This window comes from Electrona antarctica (assembly GCF_951216825.1).
Source record: "Electrona antarctica genome assembly, chromosome: 9".
Classification (NCBI taxonomy): domain Eukaryota; kingdom Metazoa; phylum Chordata; class Actinopteri; order Myctophiformes; family Myctophidae; genus Electrona; species Electrona antarctica.
This window is the reverse complement of record NC_136790.1, coordinates 56,824,668-56,849,356: the sequence shown is the minus strand read 5'-3', so window position 1 is coordinate 56,849,356 and position 24,689 is coordinate 56,824,668. Positions and strand designations below refer to the sequence as shown.

Here is a 24,689-nt window from a genome sequence, read left to right as displayed (position 1 = left end):
ATATATATAGATATATATAGATATATATATATATATATATATATATATATATATATATATATATATATATATATATAGATAGATATCTCCATTAGCCTGTTTCCTTACCAAAAGAACAACTGAAACGAAGAGAGGCTGGAACTCAGACTTCCCTGGACCAGGTTTAAACGTAGCTGCGCTGCCGGAACTAAAAAGTAGTTTTGCATAATCGTTTCCACGTTGGGAAAATGTCCATACATTTGACAAACATCCGTCAGAAACAGCAGATCTACGATCTTAACGACACGTAGGCTTGTAGACGGTCAACTATTTGGTACATTTTTTTGGAAAGATGTGTGTGTGTCACTGATGTCTCTGTGTATGTATTTAAGATATGTGTCAGATCTGCCCTGATGTGCAGTTTGTGATTACGGAGCCGAAAAGGCAAACGGAATCTAATGTAACAATGTTCAATGCAAAAAAAAAAAACAATCACCTAATGGTCATCTTAAACGTTGTAATGGCGACAGCAGCGCGTAGCCAAGTATAAACCAGGTATCATCATCATCATCATCATCCACCACGTGTATGAAACATACAAGGAAGACTTTAGAACTGGACTAGATCCGCTTGAAGGAGAATTACGGACCTCTGCTTTTCATACATTCATCTGTTACTACTATACATCCAATAAGGAGTGGTACGGGTGAGCGATTAGAGCGCTGGGTCTTAGGCTAACATTGCTTTGTTTAGATCGCTCAGGAAATTTCTACACATCTGTCTTTCGTAACGACCAAAGTCGTCGGACAGTGTTTTTGTCCAAGAGGGGCTTCTCTAACACGCCCAACGTTCTGAGCTGCGGCTCGCCTCTACCACTGGTACCACTGTTTTACCTCTACCACTGGTACCACTGTGGTACCACCGTTTAACCACTGCTTGTTGGATAGAATAACAGAATAATCAGAACAGATGATGGTAAGAAAATGGCCGGTCCTGAATTCTCCTTCAACAAGAAGCGGGAGGAGGGAGGGGGGGAGGGAGGGAAGGAGGGAGGGAGGGACGGGACAGCGGCTCCGCCGTGCGACCGCGCTAAAAACCCGCCAACGTGCGTCACTGACGCCGCCGGCTACACGCAGTCCACGACGGAGCCGTCGTCGTCCTCGCCGCCCCACTCCCCGAACCTCATGGTGGGGGAGGGGGCGGCGGGGTGCATGCTGTTGATGTCGTCCAGGCCGTCGGGGTCCGTGTCGTCTCCCCCGGCCCCCCCTCCTCCTCCTCCTCCTCCTCCTCCCCCTCCTCCTCCTACTCCTCCTCCTCCTCCTCCTCCTCCTCCCCCCCCAGGCAGGCCCATGTGGCCCGCCTCCTCGCGGTGCGTGCGCACGTGCTTGCGCAGCGCGGCCGGCTCCTTGAAGCTGCGGTTGCAGAAGGGGCAGCAGCAGGGCCTCTCCCCCGTGTGGATGAGCTGGTGGTGCTTGAGGTGCTGCAGGCGGCTGAGCCGCTTGCCGCAGATGGCGCACACGTAGGGCTTCTCGCCCGTGTGCGTGCGCCGGTGCTTGCGCAGGCCGTCCAGGTGGCGGAAGCTGTTGCCGCACTCGCTGCACGAGTAGGGCTTCTCGCCCGTGTGGATGCGCAGGTGCGTCTTCAGGGCGCCCGACTCGCGGAAGCGCCGGCCGCACACGCCGCACGGGTAGGGCTTCTCGCCCGTGTGGATGCGGATGTGCTTCTTGAGGCTGGAGATCAGGCGGAACGTCTTGCCGCACTCGAGGCAGTGGTGCGGCCGGTCGCTGGTGGGACCCTCGGGGAGGGACTCCTCGTCTCCCGTCCCTCCTCCTCCGGCCCGGCCCGGCGACACGCTGTCCGACCGGCCCGCCACGGATGAGGAAGTCCTAGTCGTCGCCGCCGGCTGCTGCTGCTGCTGCTGCTTCTGGCCTTCGGTTAGGGGGCGGGGCGATACAGAAACACAATAATATCACCATATGTTCTCTGAGCAGTTATTATCACGATACACAACATTATCATAGATATATATAAGAAAGCTAGATGGCTCACATCTGGCCAATGGAGAGCGACGTTGCTACGTGGCGGCCATCTTACCTCAGGGCAGCATAACATTGTGTCTATGGGGCATGTACTTTTAAATAACCATAACTTGCTCAATTTTCAACCGATTTTCAAACGGTTTGGTTTGTTATAAACATCAGAGACGTCCGCATACTTATATGCTTTTATACAACGTTCATATAAAAAACAAGCAGATAAGCGTCCTGAATTATCACCATGTTTTTACCATACAGTCTTTAGGGTAATTGTTGAAGTTACCCTAACTAGGGATGCACGATTAATCGGTAGCATAATCGGTCATATCGGTATCGAAACGGTCTCAAAATAATAGATTATTTAATCGGTTTTCACCAACAAAGAAATTTAAAATTTAAAAAATAATATTCTACATTCGTCTCATTCGGTCAGAATCGGTATCGGCAGATTTGACCCTGCAAAAAATTGGAGATCGGATATAATTTCATAATCGTGCAGCCCTACCCATTTAGACCTGAGGCACTCGGTGCCGCGCTGAGCTTGTAGATCTGCTATTTTTCAATATCTAAAGTATAACATAATGCTCAAAACACCAAAAGGGGTTCCCGTCCAGAATGTTCAACCACCTACAAGGTAACAGAAACCTACAGAAAAAGGAGTAACAGAACATTTAGAGCATTGGTTCCCAACATTTTGTTACACTGAAGTACCACCTCAGAAAATATCTGGTACCACCATAATAACTGATGTTAAAATACAGCAGCGTAGACTAGGGATCTCGGGGGTTAACCGGCTAGCCGGTTAGCCGACCGTTAAGAAATATCCGGGTATGCTTATCAGCTTTCATAATAATAAATGCGTGTTCTGATCTTAAATCCCTTTTATTTTACATCGTTTTTAGTAATAGTACAACATAAACATTACAGAGACTGTAGTTGTCACTGTACAATACTTTAAAACAGTTGTCATGTTGCACACATGCCTAAAATTGCTGTTATTTGCACCGGCCAGCTTGTCACACTCCAGGCTGCATGAACAGCAGCGCTCGGGCGCTGTTTTCTGCCCCCGCAATGTCGTTGTCCCAAAGTTCTCTGTTGTACTTCAAATGGCTAGTTGGCTACAACGGTAGCTTTGCGGTAGTCAAAACTTAAGCGAGTGACAGCGAGACGAGATTAACACAACATGTCGACCGTATCAATGCAGAGACCTACATTATTAAATCCATTAATGGCATGGAGGGAGAACGTTTACAGCCGCCGCCGCTTCCTCCTCCTCCCGGCTATCAAGTTAGGCATGTGCTATCGATGTTTGAGGGTTTTCTCGTCAGCGAAAAGTCAACAAACAGAACACGGTGACATGCATGCTGATCTTCCTTAATAATAAAAAAAGGCTTAGCCCATGCGTCCAGTGGCTTTATAGATATAGGCTGCTCAGATCTGGACTGGACTTATTTATGTTTTGGACTAGAACCGGCGGACCTCTGTACTGTAGACGCGCAGATGCATGCATGCAGATGCGATGCGTTGTTTATTGATGATTAAGCCTACAACAATTTATTTATATTGTTAAATGTTGCTTTTTTGTTTGTCTTTTTAAAAGGAGCATAAATAAATGTATACCATTTCGTCTACCAACTTTAATTATGTAGCCTATACATGCATATTACATTTGGGGTAGCCCAAATGTAATATATATTTTTTTTAAATCAACCAATTATCCGTTAATGACCCGGTTAATCCTGTCGGCTAACCGGATGGGAAATTATCCGTTACCGACATCCCTAGTGTAGACCTGCCCTGTGTTCCATTCCTATAATAACTGATGTTAAAATACAGCAGCGTAGACCTGCCCTTTGTGTTCCATTCCTATAATAACTGATGTTAAAATACAGCAGCGTAGACCTGCCCTTTGTGTTCCATTCCTATAATAACTGATGTTAAAATACAGCAGCGTAGACCTGCCCTTTGTGTTCCATTCCTATAATAACTGATGTTAAAATACAGCAGCGTAGACCTGCCCTTTGTGTTCCATTCCTATAATAACTGATGTTAAAATACAGCAGCGTAGACCTGCCCTTTGTGTTCCATTCCTATAATAACTGATGTTAAAATACAGCAGCGTAGACCTGCCCTTTGTGTTCCATTCCTATAATAACTGATGTTAAAATACAGCAGCGTAGACCTGCCCTTTGTGTTCCATTCCTATAATAACTGATGTTAAAATACAGCAGCGTAGACCTGCCCTTTGTTCCATTCCTATAATAACTGATGTTAAAATACAGCAGCGTAGACCTGCCCTTTGTGTTCCATTCCTATAATAACTGATGTTAAAATACAGCAGCGTAGACCTGCCCTTTGTGTTCCATTCCTATAATAACTGGTGTTAGAATACAGCAGCGTAGACCTGCCCTTTGTGTTCCATTCCTATAATAACTGATGTTAAAATACAGCAGCGTAGACCTGCCCTTTGTGTTCCATTCCTATAATAACTGATGTTAAAATACAGCAGCGTAGACCTGCCCTTTGTGTTCCATTCCTATAATAACTGATGTTAAAATACAGCAGCGTAGACCTGCCCTTTGTGTTCCATTCCTATAATAACTGATGTTAAAATACAGCAGCGTAGACCTGCCCTTTGTGTTCCATTCCTATAATAACTGATGTTAAAATACAGCAGCGTAGACCTGCCCTTTGTGTTCCATTCCTATAATAACTGATGTTAAAATACAACAGCGTAGACCTGCCCTTTGTGTTCCATTCCTATAATAACTGATGTTAAAATACAGCAGCGTAGACCTGCCCTTTGTGTTCCATTCCTATAATAACTGATGTTAAAACACAGCAGCGTAGACCTGCCCTTTGTGTTCCATTCCTATAATAACTGATGTTAAAATACAACAGCGTAGACCTGCCCTTTGTGTTCCATTCCTATAATAACTGATGTTAAAATACAGCAGCGTAGAGCTGCCCTTTGTGTTCCATTCCTATAATAACTGATGTTAAAATACAGCAGCGTAGACCTGCCCTTTGTGTTCCATTCCTATAATAACTGATGTTAAAACCCTTGGGGTGCCACCCCCAATTGCAGCCCTTTTGTGACATATATTCATATTTTTAATTCATCATTTTAATGCCAAAAGAAAAATCCGCGATTTGCACACTATATCTCATTTTGACGGGGCAAGACTATAGTATTGGGACAATCAGTCCTGATGGTGGCGGTAACGTCACCATTGTGCCGATTCTGACCAAAAGGAGCGAGTGAACGATGACCACATCCGGTTTGGATGAAAATATCCGGTAGTAGCTTTGCTAGTGTGCCACAATGAAAGATGTCCGGAATGCTAAGCTATCATCGTCTTTTTCATAACTAAGTCAAATTAAGCTCTAATCAAGCCCAAAACATCGCATTTTACGCAGCGATGCATGCGCAATCATGCGCGTGCGTGATCGACCATGCACGCACGGATTTCGGCCGGTTTTAGGAACATTACATCGGCCGTTAGCCAAATTAGCCAAAAAATGCAACATTTTGCTACATTAAGGTCCCGATTAGGCTCCCGATTGACAGCCCGTCAAATCCGTCAACGGGATATCTGGATTTATTGATTAAATCCGTCAATTCCGTCAACGGGAGTCTAAGGGTTAAAATACAGCAGCGTAGACCTGTCCTTTATGTTCCATTCCTATAATAACTGATGTTAAAATACAGCAGCGTAGACCTGCCCTTTGTGTTCCATTCCTATAATAACTGATGTTAAAATACAGCAGCGTAGTCCTGCCCTTTGTGTTCCATTCCTATAATAACTGATGTTAAAATACAGCAGCGTAGACCTGCCCTTTGTGTTCCATTCCTATAATAACTGATGTTAAAATACAGCAGCGTAGACCTGCCCTTTGTGTTCCATTCCTATAATAACTGATGTTAAAATACAGCAGCGTAGACCTGCCCTTTGTGTTCCATTCCTATAATAACTGATGTTAAAATACAGCAGCGTAGACCTGCCCTTTGTGTTCCATTCCTATAATAACTGATGTTAAAATACAGCAGCGTAGTCCTGCCCTTTGTGTTCCATTCCTATAATAACTGATGTTAAAATACAGCAGCGTAGACCTGCCCTTTGTGTTCCATTCCTATAACTGATGTTAAAATACAGCAGCGTAGACCTGCCCTTTGTGTTCCATTCCTATAATAACTGATGTTAAAATACAGCAGCGTAGTCCTGCCCTTTGTGTTCCATTCCTATAATAACTGATGTTAAAATACAGCAGCGTAGACCTGCCCTTTGTGTTCCATTCCTATCATAACTGATGTTAAAATACAGCAGCGTAGACCTGCCCTTTGTGTTCCATTCCTATAATAACTGATGTTAAAATACAGCAGCGTAGACCTGCCCTTTGTGTTCCATTCCTATAATAACTGATGTTAAAATACAGCAGCGTAGACCTGCCCTTTGTGTTCCATTCCTATAATAACTGATGTTAAAATACAGCAGCGTAGACCTGCCCTTTGTGTTCCATTCCTATAATAACTGATGTTAAAATACAGCAGCGTAGACCTGCCCTTTGTGTTCCATTCCTATAATAACTGATGTTAAAATACAGCAGCGTAGACCTGCCCTTTGTGTTCCATTCCTATAATAACTGATGTTAAAATACAGCAGCGTAGACCTGCCCTTTGTGTTCCATTCCTATAACTGATGTTAAAATACAGCAGCGTAGACCTGCCCTTTGTGTTCCATTCCTATAATAACTGATGTTAAAATACAGCAGCGTAGAGTAGACCTGCCCTTTGTGTTCCATTCCTATAATAACTGATGTTAAAATACAGCAGCGTAGACCTGCCCTTCGTGTTCCATTCCTATAATAACTGATGTTAAAATACAGCAGCGTAGACCTGCCCTTTGTGTTCCATTCCTATAATAACTGATGTTAAAATACAGCAGCGTAGACCTGCCCTTTGTGTTCCATTCCTATAATAACTGATGTTAAAATACAGCAGCGTAGACCTGCCCTTTGTGTTCCATTCCTATAATAACTGATGTTAAAATACAGCAGCGTAGACCTGCCCTTTGTGTTCCATTCCTATAATAACTGATGTTAAAATACAGCAGCGTAGACCTGCCCTTTGTGTTCCATTCCTATAATAACTGATGTTAAAATACAGCAGCGTAGACCTGCCCTTTGTGTTCCATTCCTATGAGCCAATAATGCTGCTGTTCTGACAAAACTCTGTCTAATCACTAATCAGCTCAACTGATGATATTTCTAATGTTATTAATTCTCAAATCTTCTATTAACAGCTAGGTGTGATGTCATGCTCATTTCAGCACGGCTGGAGAGAACTATTTCAACCAATTGTTTGGTCAGAAGAACTACCTGTACTCATATGAATATTTCATTCAACTTGTCTTTTTTTTGGGTGACTCCTCCGCACACCACCAGAGGGGGCTCAAGTATCACTAGTGGTACAAGTACCAGTGGTTGGGAAGCTCTGATTCTGACCAAAATATGACTCAATTTTTTTTTTTAAACACTAAAAAACTAGAACAAAAGTTAAATCAAATATGATGTAAAATTAAATTTAACATCTTTCTACATTTAATTTGTGTACTCATCTCTTTCACTTGGAAGAGAGTATAGGCTATTTATTGATTGATTGAATACTTCATTAACACCTTGGAGGCCCGGAACTATTTAATCCAGGGTTGGGCAACTGGCGGCCCGGGGGCCACATGCGGCCCCCACCTTCACTTAATGCGGCCCACAGGTTAATATCAGAATACTGATATAGTATTGATTTCAGCTGTTACAATTCCAAACCAGATTGATCAGCTATTTTTGCTACGGCAGTAATATGCAATGTGGCCCTCTGGAGTGAGTGTGGAAATATATTGGCCCTCGCCATCGTCAAAGTTGCCCACCCCTGATTTAATCTATTTCATCCATGTGCCCATCATTTATAGCGCACGGACCACTTTTACCGGCGCACCGGAAGCTGGTGTGCATGTCTGTGTAGCAGCTAACAATAGCCACACCACTCTAGAGTCGATCAACAACAACGGGAGGTAATAATAAATCTATCGCGACTAGCGACTGGACCGCGGAAGGCCGTCAAACACTTGCTTTTTTCAGAATTAGACGGGATGATTTAGATCGGGAGTTATGATCGTTTTAAGATTTCCGTTTTCGTCAGCTAAACAGGCAGGGGACATTTTCGATGACGTGTCACTTTTTGACACGTCATCGGATCGGGCAACAAGCGCTCCAAGGCTCTAGAGCGATGCGAACGGTTTTGTTATCATTAATCTCCGTCCTATTTATCAATCTCCGGCTTGGGCACTTGACCATGACCTTGAACTTGGACGGAGAACTCCGCCCCGGGCTTCCAAGGTGTTAACAGGCTTTGGGCCAATCGGGCCCCTATAGGGCCTATAGGCTTGTTTCCATTGTGGTCCTCTGTATAATATCGGAATCGGCAGATATGACCCTGCAAATAATAGGAGATAATTTCATAATCGTTCACCCCTAACCCATTCTCGACGGGAACCCCTTTTGGTGTTATAAGCATTGTTATACTTTAGCCATTGAAAAATAGCAGATCTACAAGCTCATAGCGCCACGCTACGAGCTTGTAGATCTGCTATTTTTGAAAAATTGTGAAAATGTGGTGCAAATCTTTGAATATATTATTATTATTAACGTTTAACTAAAATCTTTGCTTCTGGGGGGGGGGGGGGGGGGGGTATTTTCAGATGTGGGTCGGCGGCCAATAACATATTTTTGGGGGTCCTTGACATGAAAATGTTTGAGCACCACTGACATAGAAACATAGGGTTTTTTAGAAAACTGTCAGGATTTAGAAGGTAGAGGTCGTACGGGTCTGGGGTGACGCAGGGGGAGGTGAAGGAGCCTTACCTTCGTTACGAGGTCGTACGGGTCTGGGGTGACGCAGGGGGAGGTGAAGGAGCCTTACCTTCGTTACGAGGTCGTACGGGTCTGGGGTGACGCAGGGGGAGGTGAAGGAGCCTTACCTTCGTTACGAGGTCGTACGGGTCTGAGGTGACGCAGGGGGAGGTGAAGGAGCCTTACCTTCGCTACGAGGTCGTACGGGTCTGGGGTGACGCAGGGGGAGGTGAAGGAGCCTTACCTTCGTTACGAGGTCGTACGGGTCTGGGGTGACGCAGGGGGAGGTGAAGGAGCCTTACCTTCGTTACGAGGTCGTACGGGTCTGGGGTGACGCAGGGGGAGGTGAAGGAGCCTTACCTTCGCTACGAGGTCGTACGGGTCTGGGGTGACGCAGGGGGAGGTGAAGGAGCCTTACCTTCGTTACGAGGTAGTACGGGTCTGGGGTGACGCAGGGGTAGGTGAAGGAGCCTTACCTTCGTTACGAGGTCGTACGGGTCTGGGGTGACGCAGGGGGAGGTGAAGGAGCCTTACCTTCGTTACGAGGTCGTACGGGTCTGGGGTGACGCAGGGGGAGGTGAAGGAGCCTTACCTTCGCTACGAGGTCGTACGGGTCTGGGGTGACGCAGGGGGAGGTGAAGGAGCCTTACCTTCGTTACGAGGTAGTACGGGTCTGGGGTGACGCAGGGGTAGGTGAAGGAGCCTTACCTTCGTTACGAGGTCGTACGGGTCTGGGGTGACGCAGGGGGAGGTGAAGGAGCCTTACCTTCGTTACGAGGTCGTACGGGTCTGGGGTGACGCAGGGGGAGGTGAAGGAGCCTTACCTTCGTTACGAGGTCGTACGGGTCTGGGGTGACGCAGGGGGAGGTGAAGGAGCCTTACCTTCGTTACGAGGTCGTACGGGCCTGGGGTGACGCAGGGGGAGGTGAAGGAGCCTTACCTTCGTTACGAGGTCGTACGGGTCTGGGGTGACGCAGGGGGTAGGTGAAGGACGACGAGCCCTCCTCTCCTCCTCCTGACTGGATGTAGTTCAGGTCTCCCGCGCTGTTGTCTCCGCCTCCTCCGTCGACGCCCACTCGGCTGTTGTCGCCGCCCCCCTTCCTGCCGGGCTGCTGCTGCCCCCCCGCTCCCCCCCCGCTGGCCGGACCCTGCTCCTCTTTGATCTCGAACCTGGAGCCTCCGACGCCTACGCCCACGTTCTGGGACTGCTGACGGTCATCTAGAACACAACACAGTCAACTTAGAGGGAGAAATACTATTGCTTGTTTACCTCGCTATAGTTACGATAAAGTCGCTGAATAATCCCTCGCGTTCATATTTTTAACGAGAGGCAGGTCAGAAGTCAGAAATTAAGAACTTAGTATATCCATCTGGTCAAAACCACGGAGAGCTCCTTAGATTAGGATACGAGGCATTCTTTGAGCCGTAAACAGGGAAGTGAACGACAACGCGCATGCGTGAAGAGCAAGGAGTACGGTGCAGAAGGAGAGGCCAACCCCTCAAAAAAACAAAAAAATATATATTTTTCTCTCGTTTGACATCAATGAAAAAGCGTCCTAGCAACCTGTGGGTTGGATCAGTTATGACGTTTCCACACGTCCTAGTACGGTCTGAATGGATTAAAGTTAAACTATATAATCTGTCATCTACAACAGTGGCGCGCTATGAGCTTGTAGATCTGCTATTTTTCAATAGCTATAGTATAACAGAATGCTTGAAACACCAAAAGGGGTTCCCGCCCAAAATGGGTTAAAACCATATATATATATATATATATATATATATATATATATATATATATATATATAGATTTACACTTATCGTGGCTGTTTGTGATTGTCGTCCACTGTACGGATGAATTTCCAAAAAGGAAAATGTAAGTAATTTTAAATCGATTATGTTACACTTTGAGAAATAGCAAGAAAATAGCCGTCCTAAAGTCGGCTCTTCGGTGCTACTGAAAATTTCTGACGAGCCGAAATCATTTCTGCACTACAGCGGTAAAATAGGAGTATGAATCGGCCCCAAGTCTGTAAATAATGACAGGAACAAATACCTGCTCTGTCGGAGTCACACTGTGTTGGAGTGGTTAGTATAAACTGGTCTGTCAGAGTCACACTGTGTTGGAGTGGTTAGTATAAACTGGTCTGTCGGAGTCACACTGTGTTGGAGTGGTTAGTATAAACTGGTCTGTCGGAGTCACACTGTGTTGGAGTGGTTAGTATAAACTGGTCTGTCAGAGTCACACTGTGTTGGAGTGGTTAGTATAAACTGGTCTGTCAGAGTCACACTGTGTTGGAGTGGTTAGTATAAACTGGTCTGTCGGAGTCACACTGTGTTGGAGTGGTTAGTATAAACTGGTCTGTCGGAGTCACACTGTGTTGGAGTGGTTAGTATAAACTGGTCTGTCGGAGTCACACTGTGTTGGAGTGGTTAGTACAAGTAAGACGCGCAAACGCGGGAAGCGAACGCAGCTCGTAAATTGCAATAACAACAATTAGAATAAATTACGTACTTTTTAAGGTTTTTTTTAAGTTAAGTTTTTTTAAATTAAATGTTTTTTCAATTTTTTTTTAGTGTGTGTATGTGTGCGTGCGTGCGTGTTTCTTTTTTAGGTTTTTTTTTTTAAGTTTTTTGTTTAAGTTTTTTTTTAAGTTAAGTTTTTTTTTAAGTTAAGCTTTTTGTGTGTGTGCGTTTTTCCTTTAAGTTTTTTTTTTAAGTTAAGTTTTTTTTTAAGTTAAGTTTTTTGTGTGTGCGTTTTTCCTTTTTAAGTTTTTTTTTTAAGTTAAGTTTTTTTTTAAGTTAAGTTTTTTTTAAGTTAAGTTTTTTTTTAAGTTAAGTTTTTTGTGTGCGTTTTTCCTTTTTAAGTTTTTTTTTAAGTTAATTTTTTTTTAAGTTAAGTTTTTTGTGTGTGCGTTTTTCCTTTGTACGTTTTTTTTTTAATTTAAGTTTTTTTTTAAGTTAAGTTTTTTTTAAGTTAAGTTTTTTGTGTGTGTGCGTTTTTCCTTTTTAATTTTTTTTTTTAAGTTAAGTTTTTTTTTAAGTTAAGTTTTTTTTTAAGTTAAGTTTTTTGTGTGTGTGTGTGTGCGTGCGTGCGTGCGTGCGTGTGTGTGTGTGCGTGCGTGCATGTGTGTGTGTGTGTGTTTTTGTGTGTGATACAGCTGCGCCCTCTGGTGGTGGGCGGGTGGTGTTACAGCGTGACACACAGACACACACACACACAGACACACGGACGTGATCTGCTGGGTCTCATAGTAAATGCTCACTGCGTTCGCAATAAACTGGTCTGTCGGAGTCACACTGTGTTGGAGTGGTTAGTATAAACTGGTCTGTCGGAGTCACACTGTGTTGGAGTGGTTAGTATAAACTGGTCTGTCGGAGTCACACTGTGTTGGAGTGGTTAGTATAAACTGGTCTGTCAGAGTCACACTGTGTTGGAGTGGTTAGTATAAACTGGTCTGTCGGAGTCACACTGTGTTGGAGTGGTTAGTATAAACTGGTCTGTCGGAGTCACACTGTGTTGGAGTGGTTAGTATAAACTGGTCTGTCAGAGTCACACTGTGTTGGAGTGGTTAGTATAAACTGGTCTGTCGGAGTCACACTGTGTTGGAGTGGTTAGTATAAACTGAATTATTAACTGAATTATTAATACTTAAGTTATGGGCCATGAATAAAGCTTGTTTTGACCAAAAAGACAATCTGGAACTGTACGTGTCTGCATGTGGCTGGTGCTGTGGGTGTGGTTAGGGGTGTGGTTAGGGGTGTGGTTAACCTATCTGTCTGCATATGGCCGGTGCTGTGGTCAGTATTAACCTACCGGTCTGCATATGGCCGGTACTGTGGGTGTGGTTAGGGGTGTGGTTAACCTACCTGTCTGCATGTGGCCGGTACTGTGGGTGTGGTTAGGGGTGTGGTTAACCTACCTGTCTGCATATGGCCGGTGCTGTGGGTGTGGTCAGTATTAACCTACCGGTCTGCATATGGCCGGTACTGTGGGTGTGGTTAGGGGTGTGGTTAACCTACCTGTCTGCATGTGGCCGGTACTGTGGGTGTGGTTAGGGGTGTGGTTAACCTACCTGTCTGCATATGGCCGGTGCTGTGGGTGTGTTTAGGGGTGTGGTTAGGGGTGTGGTTAACCTACCTGTCATATGGCCGGTGCTGTTGGCGTAGGCCTCCATGCTGTGGTTGGTGTTATGGGTGTGTTTAGGGGTGTGGTTAACCTACCTGTCATATGGCCGGTGCTGTGGGTGCTGTTGGCGTAGGCCTCCATGCTGTGGTTGGTGACCGACCCGTCAGGCTGGATGGACAGCTGGCACATCTTGTAGTCGTCCCGGGACTCGAACCCGTGCAGGCCGTCGGGGTCTACCTGGCCCCCCAGGCCCCCCACCAGGTCCACCCCGCCCGCCCCGTTCACGCCCCGCCCGTTGTTCTGGTGGTCCCCCTGCCCGGGACCCCCCATGGAGGTCATGGAGGTCAGCGGGGCGAACACCGACTGGCTGACCGCCTGGTTCCCAGGGTAGGTGATCTGCAGCTGGTCGATGAGCTTCTGGGCGCTGCAGAGGCACTCCTGGAGCGTCTTCAGCTCTCGCTCCGAGACCTCCAGACGCACCTGGAGCAGGGACAGGACCATATATGGACATCACGTGTCACCATTCCATTATTGTGCGAGTATCAAGTGCAATTATCGATATCGTCGCCATACTCAGACTTAAAACTTAACATGTCACTTTGTTGTAACCACTTGAATCCCCATCATCCCTATTCTGGGGGGGGGGGATCAATCTACAAGCTCACACAACGCGTTGCGAGCTTGTAGATCTATTTTTGGCTAATGGATTTGTGTAGTGGAATAACAGCGTACCACATGATCTCTTTACAGGTCAGTATTATCCATGTAGGACTGAGGCCGATTCTAAAAACGCTTCGAAATCCTGACCTACGTTTTATGAAAAACTTCAAATATTAATATAGCAGCATCAATGTTTTGTAATTTTTGAAAACTGTACATACTGTACAGAACCCCAAGAGGCGTTCCCGTCCATAATGGGTTAAAGGGGTGCTGAATTTGCAGCTCAACAAAAGCTAATTGACAGATAAGTGTAGGACGGAGGACGAGTTCACGATGAATTAAAAACTATATGATTACTGTGAGCTGTTGGTTATCACGATAATGGACGATATAACAACTATATGATTACTGGGAGCTGTTGGTTATCACGATAATGAACAATATAACAACTATATGATTACTGTGAGCTGTTGGTTATCACGATAATGAACAATATAACAACTATATGATTACTGTGAGCCGTTGGTTATCACGATAATGAACAATATAACAACTATAGGATTACTGTGAGCCGTTGGTTATCACGATAATGAACAATATAACAACTATATGATTACTGTGAGCCGTTCCGTTATCACGATAATGAACAATATAACAACTATACGATTACTGTGAGCCGTTCCGTTATCACGATAATGAAGGATAGTCCCCACTGCCCACCTTGAGCCTCTGGTTCTCCTGCTCCTTGTTCATCAGCTCCTGCTGCGTCTCGTTGAGAACCAGGACCACCTCCCCCAGCAGGGTGTCTACGGCCGCGGACATGGCCGACTGGATGGTGGGCGCCAGGCGGGACTTCAGGGAGGTGACCGTCATGATGCCCTGGATGGAGACAGAGAGAGAGAGGTCAGACTGGATGGTGGGCACCAGGCGGGACTTCAGGGAGGTGACCGTCATGTTGCCCTGGATGGAGACAGAGAGAGAGAGGTCAGACTGGATGGTGGGCGCCAGGCGGGACTTCAGGGAGGTGACCGTCATGTTGCCCTGGATGGAGACAGAGAGAGAGAGAGAGGTCAGACTGGATGGTGGGCGCCAGGCGGGACTTCAGGGAGGTGACCGTCATGTTGCCCTGGATGGAGACAGAGAGAGAGAGGTCAGACTGGATGGTGGGCGCCAGGCGGGACTTCAGGGAGGTGACCGTCATGTTGCCCTGGATGGAGACAGAGAGAGAGAGGTCAGACTGGATGGTGGGCGCCAGGCGGGACTTCAGGGAGGTGAAATCAATGTTAATTTAACTCTGAGAGTGTATGAAAGTGTACAAATGGTACACTCTCATTTGTACACTCTCAGAGTTACAGACGCATATAAGGTTTAATTTGGTTTCAAACTATCATTTAGCTGAGGGACCCCCTGGAACTCTCAGGGACCTCTGGGGGTCCCGGGACTCCACTTTGGGAACCACTGACCTACACCACTGTTTCTCAAAGTGAGGTCTGGGGACCCCCAGGGGTCCTGGAGGAGGGTCCCAAGCCGCAACGTTCAACATAGTACTAGATTGTTTCTTGATATGTTGAATCTAGCGTGGCAACAACCAACGCCAACCATGGCATGCATCCAATCAGAAAAGTCCTACCTGCTTGTGTTAAACGTCAAAACTCACAACATTGCAGCTGTACGGAAAGCTTGAATTATCCTGTTCCATAAAAAATCCACCGCAGACACGTTAATGAGCTACTATATTACTAAAGTATAATATATAGACCCAACCTATGATCCCCAGGTCTTGACCTAACCTATGATCCCCAGGTCTTGACCTAACCTATGATCCCCAGGTCTTGACCTAACCTATGATCCCCAGGTCCTGACCTAACCTATGATCCCCAGGGCCTGACCTAACCTATGATCCCCAGGTCCTGACCTAACCTATGATCCCCAGGTCCTGACCTAACCTATGATCCCCAGGTCTTGACCTAACCTATGATCCCCAGGTCCTGACCTAACCTATGATCCCCAGGGCCTGACCTAACCTATGATCCCCAGGTCCTGACCTAACCTATGATCCCCAGGGCCTGTGTTCCCCATGGGAGCGTACCTATGATCCCCAGGTCCTGACCTAACCTATGATCCCCAGGTCCTGACCTAACCTATGATCCCCAGGTCCTGACCTAACCTATGATCCCCAGGTCCTGACCTAACCTATGATCCCCAGGTCTTGACCTAACCTATGATCCCCAGGTCCTGACCTAACCTATGATCCCCAGGGCCTGACCTAACCTATGATCCCCAGGTCCTGACCTAACCTATGATCCCCAGGTCCTGACCTAACCTATGATCCCCAGGGCCTGTGTTCCCCATGGGAGCGTACCTATGATCCCCAGGTCCTGTGTTCCCCATGGGAGCGTACCTATGATCCCCAGGGCCTGTGTTCCCCATGGGAGCGTACCTATGATCCCCAGGTCCTGTGTTCCCCATGGGAGCGTACCTATGATCCCCAGGTCCTGTGTTCCCCATGGGAGCGTACCTATGATCCCCAGGTCCTGTGTTCCCCATGGGAGCGTACCTATGATCCCCAGGTCCTGTGTTCCCCATGGGAGCGTACCTATGATCCCCAGGTCCTGTGTTCCCCATGGGAGCGTACCTATGATCCCCAGGGCCTGTGTTCCCCATGGGAGCGTACCTATGATCCCAGGGCCTGCGTTTCGCCACAAAAAGGTTCTTTGTTCCCTGCTTACAACAATGAACCTAAACCAGGGACGTGCACACATAGACGTCAAAGGGGGCTTCAGCCCCTGCCCTTTTACCCGTCTGTAAAACAACTGCCCTCTCCAGACCCTGAATGCAGCATTTACTACATGGTTAAAGAAATGCACATGGCACTCCTTTCCATGCCATACCTGAAGGCAACATTCAGTCTCCTGAACTTGGAACGCAGCATTTTGCGTTGAACACATTTGTTTTGAAATGTCGTACAACCGCATCTCCACTAGCTAAAGAGTGCTGGGTTGCAGCCCCGAAAGGTCGCGACGCGTCGCGCGATGCGTTGTGAGCTTGTAGATCAGCTATTTTCGGTCCAAAAGTGCCCTCTTACGGGATTTCAGCCCCCTGCCCCTCTAACACTCTCTGCACGTCCCTGACCTAAACCCCTAGCGATGAGGTAAGCGGGGGACCATAGAACCTGGGGAACACAGAGATGACCCCAAATATACCTGCTGGTTAGTTAGCAGCACCGTGGTGGCCTGTAGTCTGCTTGTCATAGCAGGAGTTTTAACTATATAAAGTTATTATAGAGGGTAAAATTACTTTCTGGCCTTGACAGCCCATACATCCAAAAACAGAAAAGTGCTATCTGATTGCATTAAATTACGTTAAACTCACTTTACCACTCGATGTGCCACTCACTTTATGCATGCGCATACATTCTATTTTAGTGTTTTAACTACAACTATATTATTAACCCATCTGCTGCTGGTACCCATATTGCAGTCATAACAGGAGTTTTATCTAGAAAAGTATTATAGCACGTTTTCCCCTTTGTGTATATTTGCATGTCTTAAAATGTTTTGATGAATTGAAAATGAAGGACCCTGATGTAAACAAGTCTTAGTGCTTTTATCCTCGTAGCAGTTTTTGACATCGACTTGAATCGCCCCGTTCTGGGCGGGAACCCCTTTTGGTGTTTTAAAGCATTACGTTATACTTTAGCTATTGAAAATCGTGAAAACATATTTTCAGATGCGGGTCCGCAGCCAAATGCATATAATTCTGAGGGTCCTTGACATGAAATATTGAGCACCACTGACATCGAAAACATAGGTTTTTCAGAAAACTGTCAGAATTTTTAAGACATTTTCTAAATGGGTTAAATGTACCCATTCTGCAATCTGTTAATACAATGTTCAACCAATTAGAACCCTACCTGCTGCTGGTAGCCAGTAGAAGTCTTGTCCATCTGAGGTCATAACAGGACTTTTAACTAAGTATTTATAGCATTATAACCTATGTGTTGGTATCCAGTATTAGTGTCGTCCATCTTGTTTTAACTATAGTATTATAACAGTGTAACTTACATGCTGGTAGCCAGGGGTCTCGTTTGATTGATTGATTGAAATATTTAACAGTTTGCAGAATTACAGTACATTTCAAGCACAACTCAATACAAAGACTGTTAACTGTGAGTGGACGACCCAATAAAGCATTACACTTGTTTACAAGAGGGTCCACCTTGTTCAATTCATCAAAACACACAACTATATATAGTATTATAACCTGTTGGTAGGTCTTGTCCATCTAGTTTTAACTATAGTATTATAACTTACATGCTGGTAGCCAGAGGTCTTGTCCATCTAGTTGTAATAGTATTAACATAGTATAACTTACATGCTGGTAGCCAGAGGTCTTGTCCATCTAGTTGTAATAGTATTATAACTTACATGCTGGTAGCCAGAGGTCTTGTCCATCTAGTTTTAATAGTATTATAACTTACATGCTGGTAGCCAGAGGTCTTGTCCATCTAGTTTTAATAGTATTATAACTTACATGCTGGTAGCCAGAGGTCTTGTCCATCTAGTTTTAATAGTATTATAACTTACATGCTGGTAGCCAGAGGTCTTGTCCATCTAGTTTTAATAGTATTAACATAGTATAACTTACATGCTGGTAGCCAGAGGTCTTGTCCATCTAGTTGTAATAGTATTATAACTTACATGCTGGTAGCCAGAGGTCTTGTCCATCTAGTTGTAATAGTATTATAACTTACATGCTGGTAGCCAGAGGTCTTGTCCATCTAGTTGTAATAGTATTATAACTTACATGCTGGTAGCCAGAGGTCTTGTCCATCTAGTTGTAATAGTATTATAACTTACATGCTGGTAGCCAGAGGTCTTGTCCATCTAGTTTTAATAGTATTATAACTTACATGCTGGTAGCCAGAGGTCTTGTCCATCTAGTTGTAATAGTATTAACATAGTATAACTTACATGCTGGTAGCCAGAGGTCTTGTCCATCTAGTTTTAATAGTATTATAACTTACATGCTGGTAGCCAGAGGTCTTGTCCATCTAGTTTTAATAGTATTATAACTTACATGCTGGTAGCCAGAGGTCTTGTCCATCTAGTTTTAATAGTATTAACATAGTATAACTTACATGCTGGTAGCCAGAGGTCTTGTCCATCTAGTTTTAATAGTATTATAACTTACATGCTGGTAGCCAGAGGTCTTGTCCATCTAGTTTTAATAGTATTATAACTTACATGCTGGTAGCCAGAGGTCTTGTCCATCTAGTTTTAATAGTATTAACATAGTATAACTTACATGCTGGTAGCCAGAGGTCTTGTCCATCTAGTTTTAATAGTATTATAACTTACATGCTGGTAGCCAGAGGTCTTGTCCATCTAGTTTTAATAGTATTAACATAGTATAACTTACATGCTGGTAGCCAGAGGTCTTGTCCATCTAGTTTTAATAGTATTATAACTTACATGCTGGTAGCCAGAGGTCTTGTCCATCTAGTTTTAATAGTATTATAACTTACATGCTGGTAGCCAGAGGTCTTGTCCATCTAGTTGTAATAGTATTATAACTTACATGCTGGTAGCCAGAGGTCTTGTCCATCTAGTTGTAATAGTATTATAACTTACATGCTGGTAGCCAGAGGTCTTGTCCATCTAGTTGTAATAGTATTATAACTTACATGCTGGTAGCCAGAGGTCTTGTCCATCTAGTTTTAATAGTATTATAACTTACATGCTGGTAGCCAGAGGTCTTGTCCATCTAGTTTTAATAGTATTATAACTTACATGCTGGTAGCCAGAGGTCTTGTCCATCTAGTTGTAATAGTATTATAACTCACATGCTGGTAGCCAGAGGTCTTGTCCTTCTAGTTTTAACATAGTATAACTTACATGCTGGTATCCAGAGGTCTTGTCCATCTTGCGGTCATAGCATGCAGGGTCCTGCTGGTTCCTGGTGTTCGGGACATTGATGATGCTCTGCTTGCGTCCAGATGTTCCTCCAGAGCTGCTGTTGTTGTGGTTGTTGTTCCCTCCTCCTCCTCCAGCGGCTCCTCCCGTGGCCTCCATGCCCGCCGCGTAGCCTCCTCTCCGGGACGACATGCTGCAGCGACGCCCCTACAGATAGCCTCTTTAGCCTCGTTAGCTTCTTCTTCTCCTCCGTTAGATGGTTGGTTAGTGAGTCAACAACAAAGCTACCAAAACAAGCTAAAGCTACGCCTCAGTCTGGGTCTTTTATCACCGTAATGTGTGTCTCCCCAATAATGTTTATGAACGACACATGAACGGACGACGGGATCCACACCCCACTCACATTCAGGAGGCAATAATAATAATAGTAATAATAATAATACTAAAACAACCGTTGGATGAATCCAACTGTGGCTGTGCGGAGCAGGGACGGAGGGACGGAGGTATAGGCCGGAGTGTTTGTCCTTCTCGGTCCGGGTGGAAGGTCCTGCAGCCCGGCTGGTCTCTGTGCGGCGCCTCGGCGGCCTAGCTAGCTAGGAGCTAGAGGCTAGCTGCTAGCATTAGCATTAGCCTGCTGGTGCTAGCTGTTCTGCAGCAGCACGGCGCTGAACGGAGCACTGAAAACACTGCGGGTTGTTTTTAGTGGTGAAATAAACTCCAGTCCTCGGCTAGAGACAGTCCATGGTGGTGGTTCTGTGAGGCTCCAGGATGTTTAGTTCTAATCCATCCTAACTAACGGCCTCCGAGGAGACAGAGATATGGATGCTGATGGATGGAGAGAGACGCTGTGTGGGTGTCGCACGGTAATGACGTCATTAAAGCGCATTTAGGGTGGGGGGGCAAAAAGTAAAAAAAATAAAATAAATAAGGGCCCAAGCCCAAAGAAAGTGCCTCTATGGTCCATAGGATTGATTGATTGATTGATTGATTGATTGATTGATTGATTAACAGTTAGAGGAATTACAGTACATTTCAAGTACAACTCAATGCAAAGACTGTTAACTGTGAGTGGACGACACCATAAAGCATTACACTTGTTTCCAATAGGGCCCACCGTTTTCAATTCATCAAAACAACATGAAACACACATGAAAGCACAACTCGATACAAAGACTGTTACTGTGGACGACACACTGGTAAAGCATTAGCCTACACTGGTTTACAACGGGGCGGCGGTGGCTCAGGGGTAGAGTGGCTGGATGGTAACCGCAAGGTTGCCTGTTCGAACCCGGGCTCCCCCAGAGTTAGTGTCGAAGTGTCCTTGAGCAAGACACTGAACCCCAAATTGCTCCCGATGTGCTGGCTAGTGCCTTGCATGGTTTCTGCCGCCATCGGTGTATGAATGTGTGCGTGCATGGGTGAATTGATGCACAATCTATGTAAAGCGCCTTGGATAAAGGCGCTATATAAATGCACCATTTACCATTTACCATTTACAACAGGGTCCACCATTTTCAATTCATCAGAACATTTAGAGACGTACACATATACACTTCTATAAAAAAAATCACACCTGTGTGAAGTGAGGGGCGCTAATATATTAATCGTTTACCCGCCAGGAACATAGGAATATTAACACGTAGAATCTTGTAGCCTGCCACAAACGGAAAAGCCGTTTTAACAGCGATGTATTCATTAATGCATGTTTTAATACGATCGTATCGAAATCTACCGTCCGTTAGCTTTGTTATGCTTCTGACACAATGGGCGCGGCCATTTTGAAAATGCGCGCGCATCCACTAACATTGCCGGCTCTGTTTTCAGACGGCTTTATCTCACAGAAGCGACATTGCAGAGGACGCTTTGTCCCAGACAAGCGTTTTCAACGGCCTGTAGCAGGCGCTGTGATACTCGCGGTCCACTTTTTCCACCACCGACCGAGAGAACGAGCACCAGCTTCGTCAACACACACGGAATGGTTTCATAGTAAAATGCGATACGGATATTTGGCTCTTCAAAGTAAGTGTCACGCGTGATTAAACCATGGCAATACGCAATCGAGGGATTAATTAATGGCGGCAGGCTAAGAGTTAAAGTCTAACTCATGTTGATTAGGTGATGTAATGGTGATGTAAAACAAACGGTGCCAACACAAACATTAAACGCCATTAACAATACAGAGACAATATGACGTAATGAGGCACATTATGACGTAAATTTTCCCTTCATTGTCAATGTGTTTACAAAACAAACATTGAACTAAAGACAAACATTAAACCTGTGAATAGGAGCCCCTCAAAAACAGGAAATCACGTAAGGAGGTAACAAGGGAAAGGAAACATATACAGTAGGCTATAAGGGAGAAAGGGTATGTTACTTTTATTTGTATTAACTACCGGTATTTGCATTTCTCCTGTTTCACTGTACTGTGTACTGTTAACTTACCGCTAAACTGTTATGTTTGGTTTTGCTATATGGTTTTACACTATTTTGACATTCATTTAGTTTTTGCTTTTTAGTTATTTGATTGATTTAATACTTTAACAGTTTACCTTAGGTCCAATATTGATTGATTGAAAATCTTATTTTCATTATTTCACAGTATGCAGAATGGGTACATTTCATTATATGTCATAGTATGCAGAATGGGTACATTTAATTATATTTCACAGTATGTAGAATGGGTACATTTCATTATATTTCACAGTATGTAGAATGGGTACATTTCATTATATTTCACAGTATGTAGAATGGGTACATTTCATTATATTTCACAGTATGTAGAATGGGACTGGGTACATTTCATTATATTTCACAGTATGTAGAATGGGTACATTTCATTATATTTCACAGTATGTAGAATGGGTACATTTCATTATATTTCACAGTATGTAGAATGGGTACATTTAATTATATTTCACAGTATGTAGAATGGGTACATTTCATTATATTTCACAGTATGTAGAATGGGTACATTTCATTATTTCACAGTCAATACAAAGAACTGCTGCTTTGTGGAGGAAAGTGGAAACCATGGTAAAGCACTGAGACTTGTTTACAACAGGGTCCACCTACTGTATAAAGGGCTTGTTTACTCAATTTATTCAATTCATCAAGACATTTAATAATCATCAACACTGTAGCCTCAGCTGGGAGGCTAACCTGGGACCTATGCATCCGATTGGTGCATCTGTTACCTGTCGGCTAAAGAGAGGCTAGTATAGGGTGTCGCAGGCCCGCCCCCTCGAGAGACCTAGGAATATAATTCCCTGTTCATTTTCCTCATAGACTTTTCAAAAAGTATTTATTTAAAAACGTTTACGCTGCGGACAAAGACAACTCTTGTCGTGACAAATCATGACAACAAACACAATGTTTTGGGCAGAAACAAAATTGTAATTATTTGTTTGGTCCAAAATATTGTGTTTGTTGTCATGATTTGTCACGACTCGAGTTGGCTTCGTAAGACGCTTAAAAGGTCTTTAAATAAATACTTTTTGAAATGTCTATGGGAAAAAAATGCAGTGGGAATTATTTCCTGGGCCTGGCGTCGTCATGAAAGGGGGCGGGACTACGGCGATCTGGGCAAGCAGCAACGCAGCACCATATAGCCTACGACACTACAGTAGCAATAATACTACTATACGTACAGTCCATCCATTCCAAACATTCGTTTTGCTTGGGCTAAAAACGGCCATCCTAAAACCGTCATCACAAAATGTGATGATGTCAGCACATTTGGGCAAATGGCTATGGCCGAATTCAGCCCAAGGAGTGTTTTTCGTGGTAAACTAATGGTTGGAATGGATTCAGAATCATGAAAACCCCCTAGTTGGACACGTCACATGCTACTTAAAGCATAATGACATTTAGAAAATGTTGCCTTATATAGTGTATAGGTTGTCGGTTTAGACGAATTAGCGCAAAAATATCCCTATACTCCTCAACTGTTTTTGTATAGAAAAGATAATCAACAGATGAATTGTTTAGGGCATAACAGGCAGCTATCAGTGTGTGCATAATCATATAGGCCTAACTATATCACATATTACTATATTGAATCACTCTTAAGCCGTATAACCATACACATTACACATATAGATATGTGGTCCTGATAGCGTCTGTGTGCTCTCCTTAATCAAGATACAATAGTGTATACACAGGATGTCACTGTTCATCTTCTTGTCAGAACATGATGTTTTATATCTCGTCTACTTCTGTATCATCACTCATCACTCTATCTCGTCCTGGCCACGTAATGTGGCGTACTGTATGCAAACAGCATATTGTACCAGGAGTACTAAAATGGTAAATGGTAAATGGTGCATTTATATCCTTTATCCAAGGCGCTTTACATAGATTGTGCATTACATTCACCCATTCACACACACATTCATACACCGATTGCGGCGGAAGCCATGCAAGGTACCAACCAGCACATCGGGAGCAATTTGGGGTTCAGTGTCTTGCCCAAGGACACTTCGACATGTAGCCAGGAGGAGCCGGGATTCGAACCGCCGACCCATGGATCATTGGACGACCTGCTCTACCTCTTGAGCCACAGTCGCCCTACTAGTAGTCATAAAGACTCTACGCATACATGTGTCCCCGTTGGACACAGTGGATGGTATAGGGAAGGACATGTCCCCATTAGACACAGTGGATGTTATAATATAGGGGAGGACATGTCCCCATTTGACACAGTGGATGGTATAATATAGGGGAGGACATGTCCCCATTGGACACAGTGGATGGTATAATATATGGGAGGACATGTCCCCATTAGACACAGTGGATGGTATACTATAGTGGAGGACATGTCCCCATTAGACACAGTGGATGGTATACTATAGTGGAGGACATGTCCCCATTAGACACAGTGGATGGTATAATATAGTGGAGGACATGTCCCCATTAGACACAGTGGATGGTATAATATAGGGGAGGACATGTCCCCATTAGACACAGTGGATGGTATAATATAGTGGAGGACATGTCCCCATTAGACACAGTGGATGGTATAATATAGTGGAGGACATGTCCCCATTAGACACAGTGGATGGT

General features: G+C 44.6%; 1 protein-coding gene across 1 annotated transcript; it reads right to left on the bottom strand.

Moving 5' to 3' along the window:
• Window positions 1–85: 85 nt before the first annotated feature.
• On the bottom strand, window positions 86–20,458 carry LOC306929022 (uncharacterized protein). The gene is made up of 5 exons (XM_079509364.1): window positions 19,608–20,458; window positions 14,431–14,589; window positions 13,146–13,530; window positions 9,862–10,140; window positions 86–1,908 (listed from the first exon to the last, which is right to left on the bottom strand). Exons 1-5 carry the CDS (start codon window positions 19,815–19,817, stop codon window positions 1,106–1,108), a joined length of 1,836 nt encoding a protein of 611 aa, XP_079365490.1. The 5' UTR covers window positions 19,818–20,458; the 3' UTR covers window positions 86–1,105.
• Between the last annotated feature and the right edge of the window lie 4,231 nt (window positions 20,459–24,689).

Bases quoted from the DNA above. Each gene is read 5' to 3' on its own strand.
- LOC306929022 (XM_079509364.1), bottom strand. From the start codon at position 19,817: ATGTCGTCCCGGAGAGGAGGCTACGCGGCGGGCATGGAGGCCACGGGA. The intron at 14,590-19,607 runs GTAAGTTATACT...GTCTCCATCCAG, and splicing joins AGACCTCTGGATACCAGCAT to GGCATCATGACGGTCACCTC. The intron at 1,909-9,861 runs GTAAGGCTCCTT...CCCTAACCGAAG, and splicing joins CGTACGACCTCGTAACGAAG to GCCAGAAGCAGCAGCAGCAG.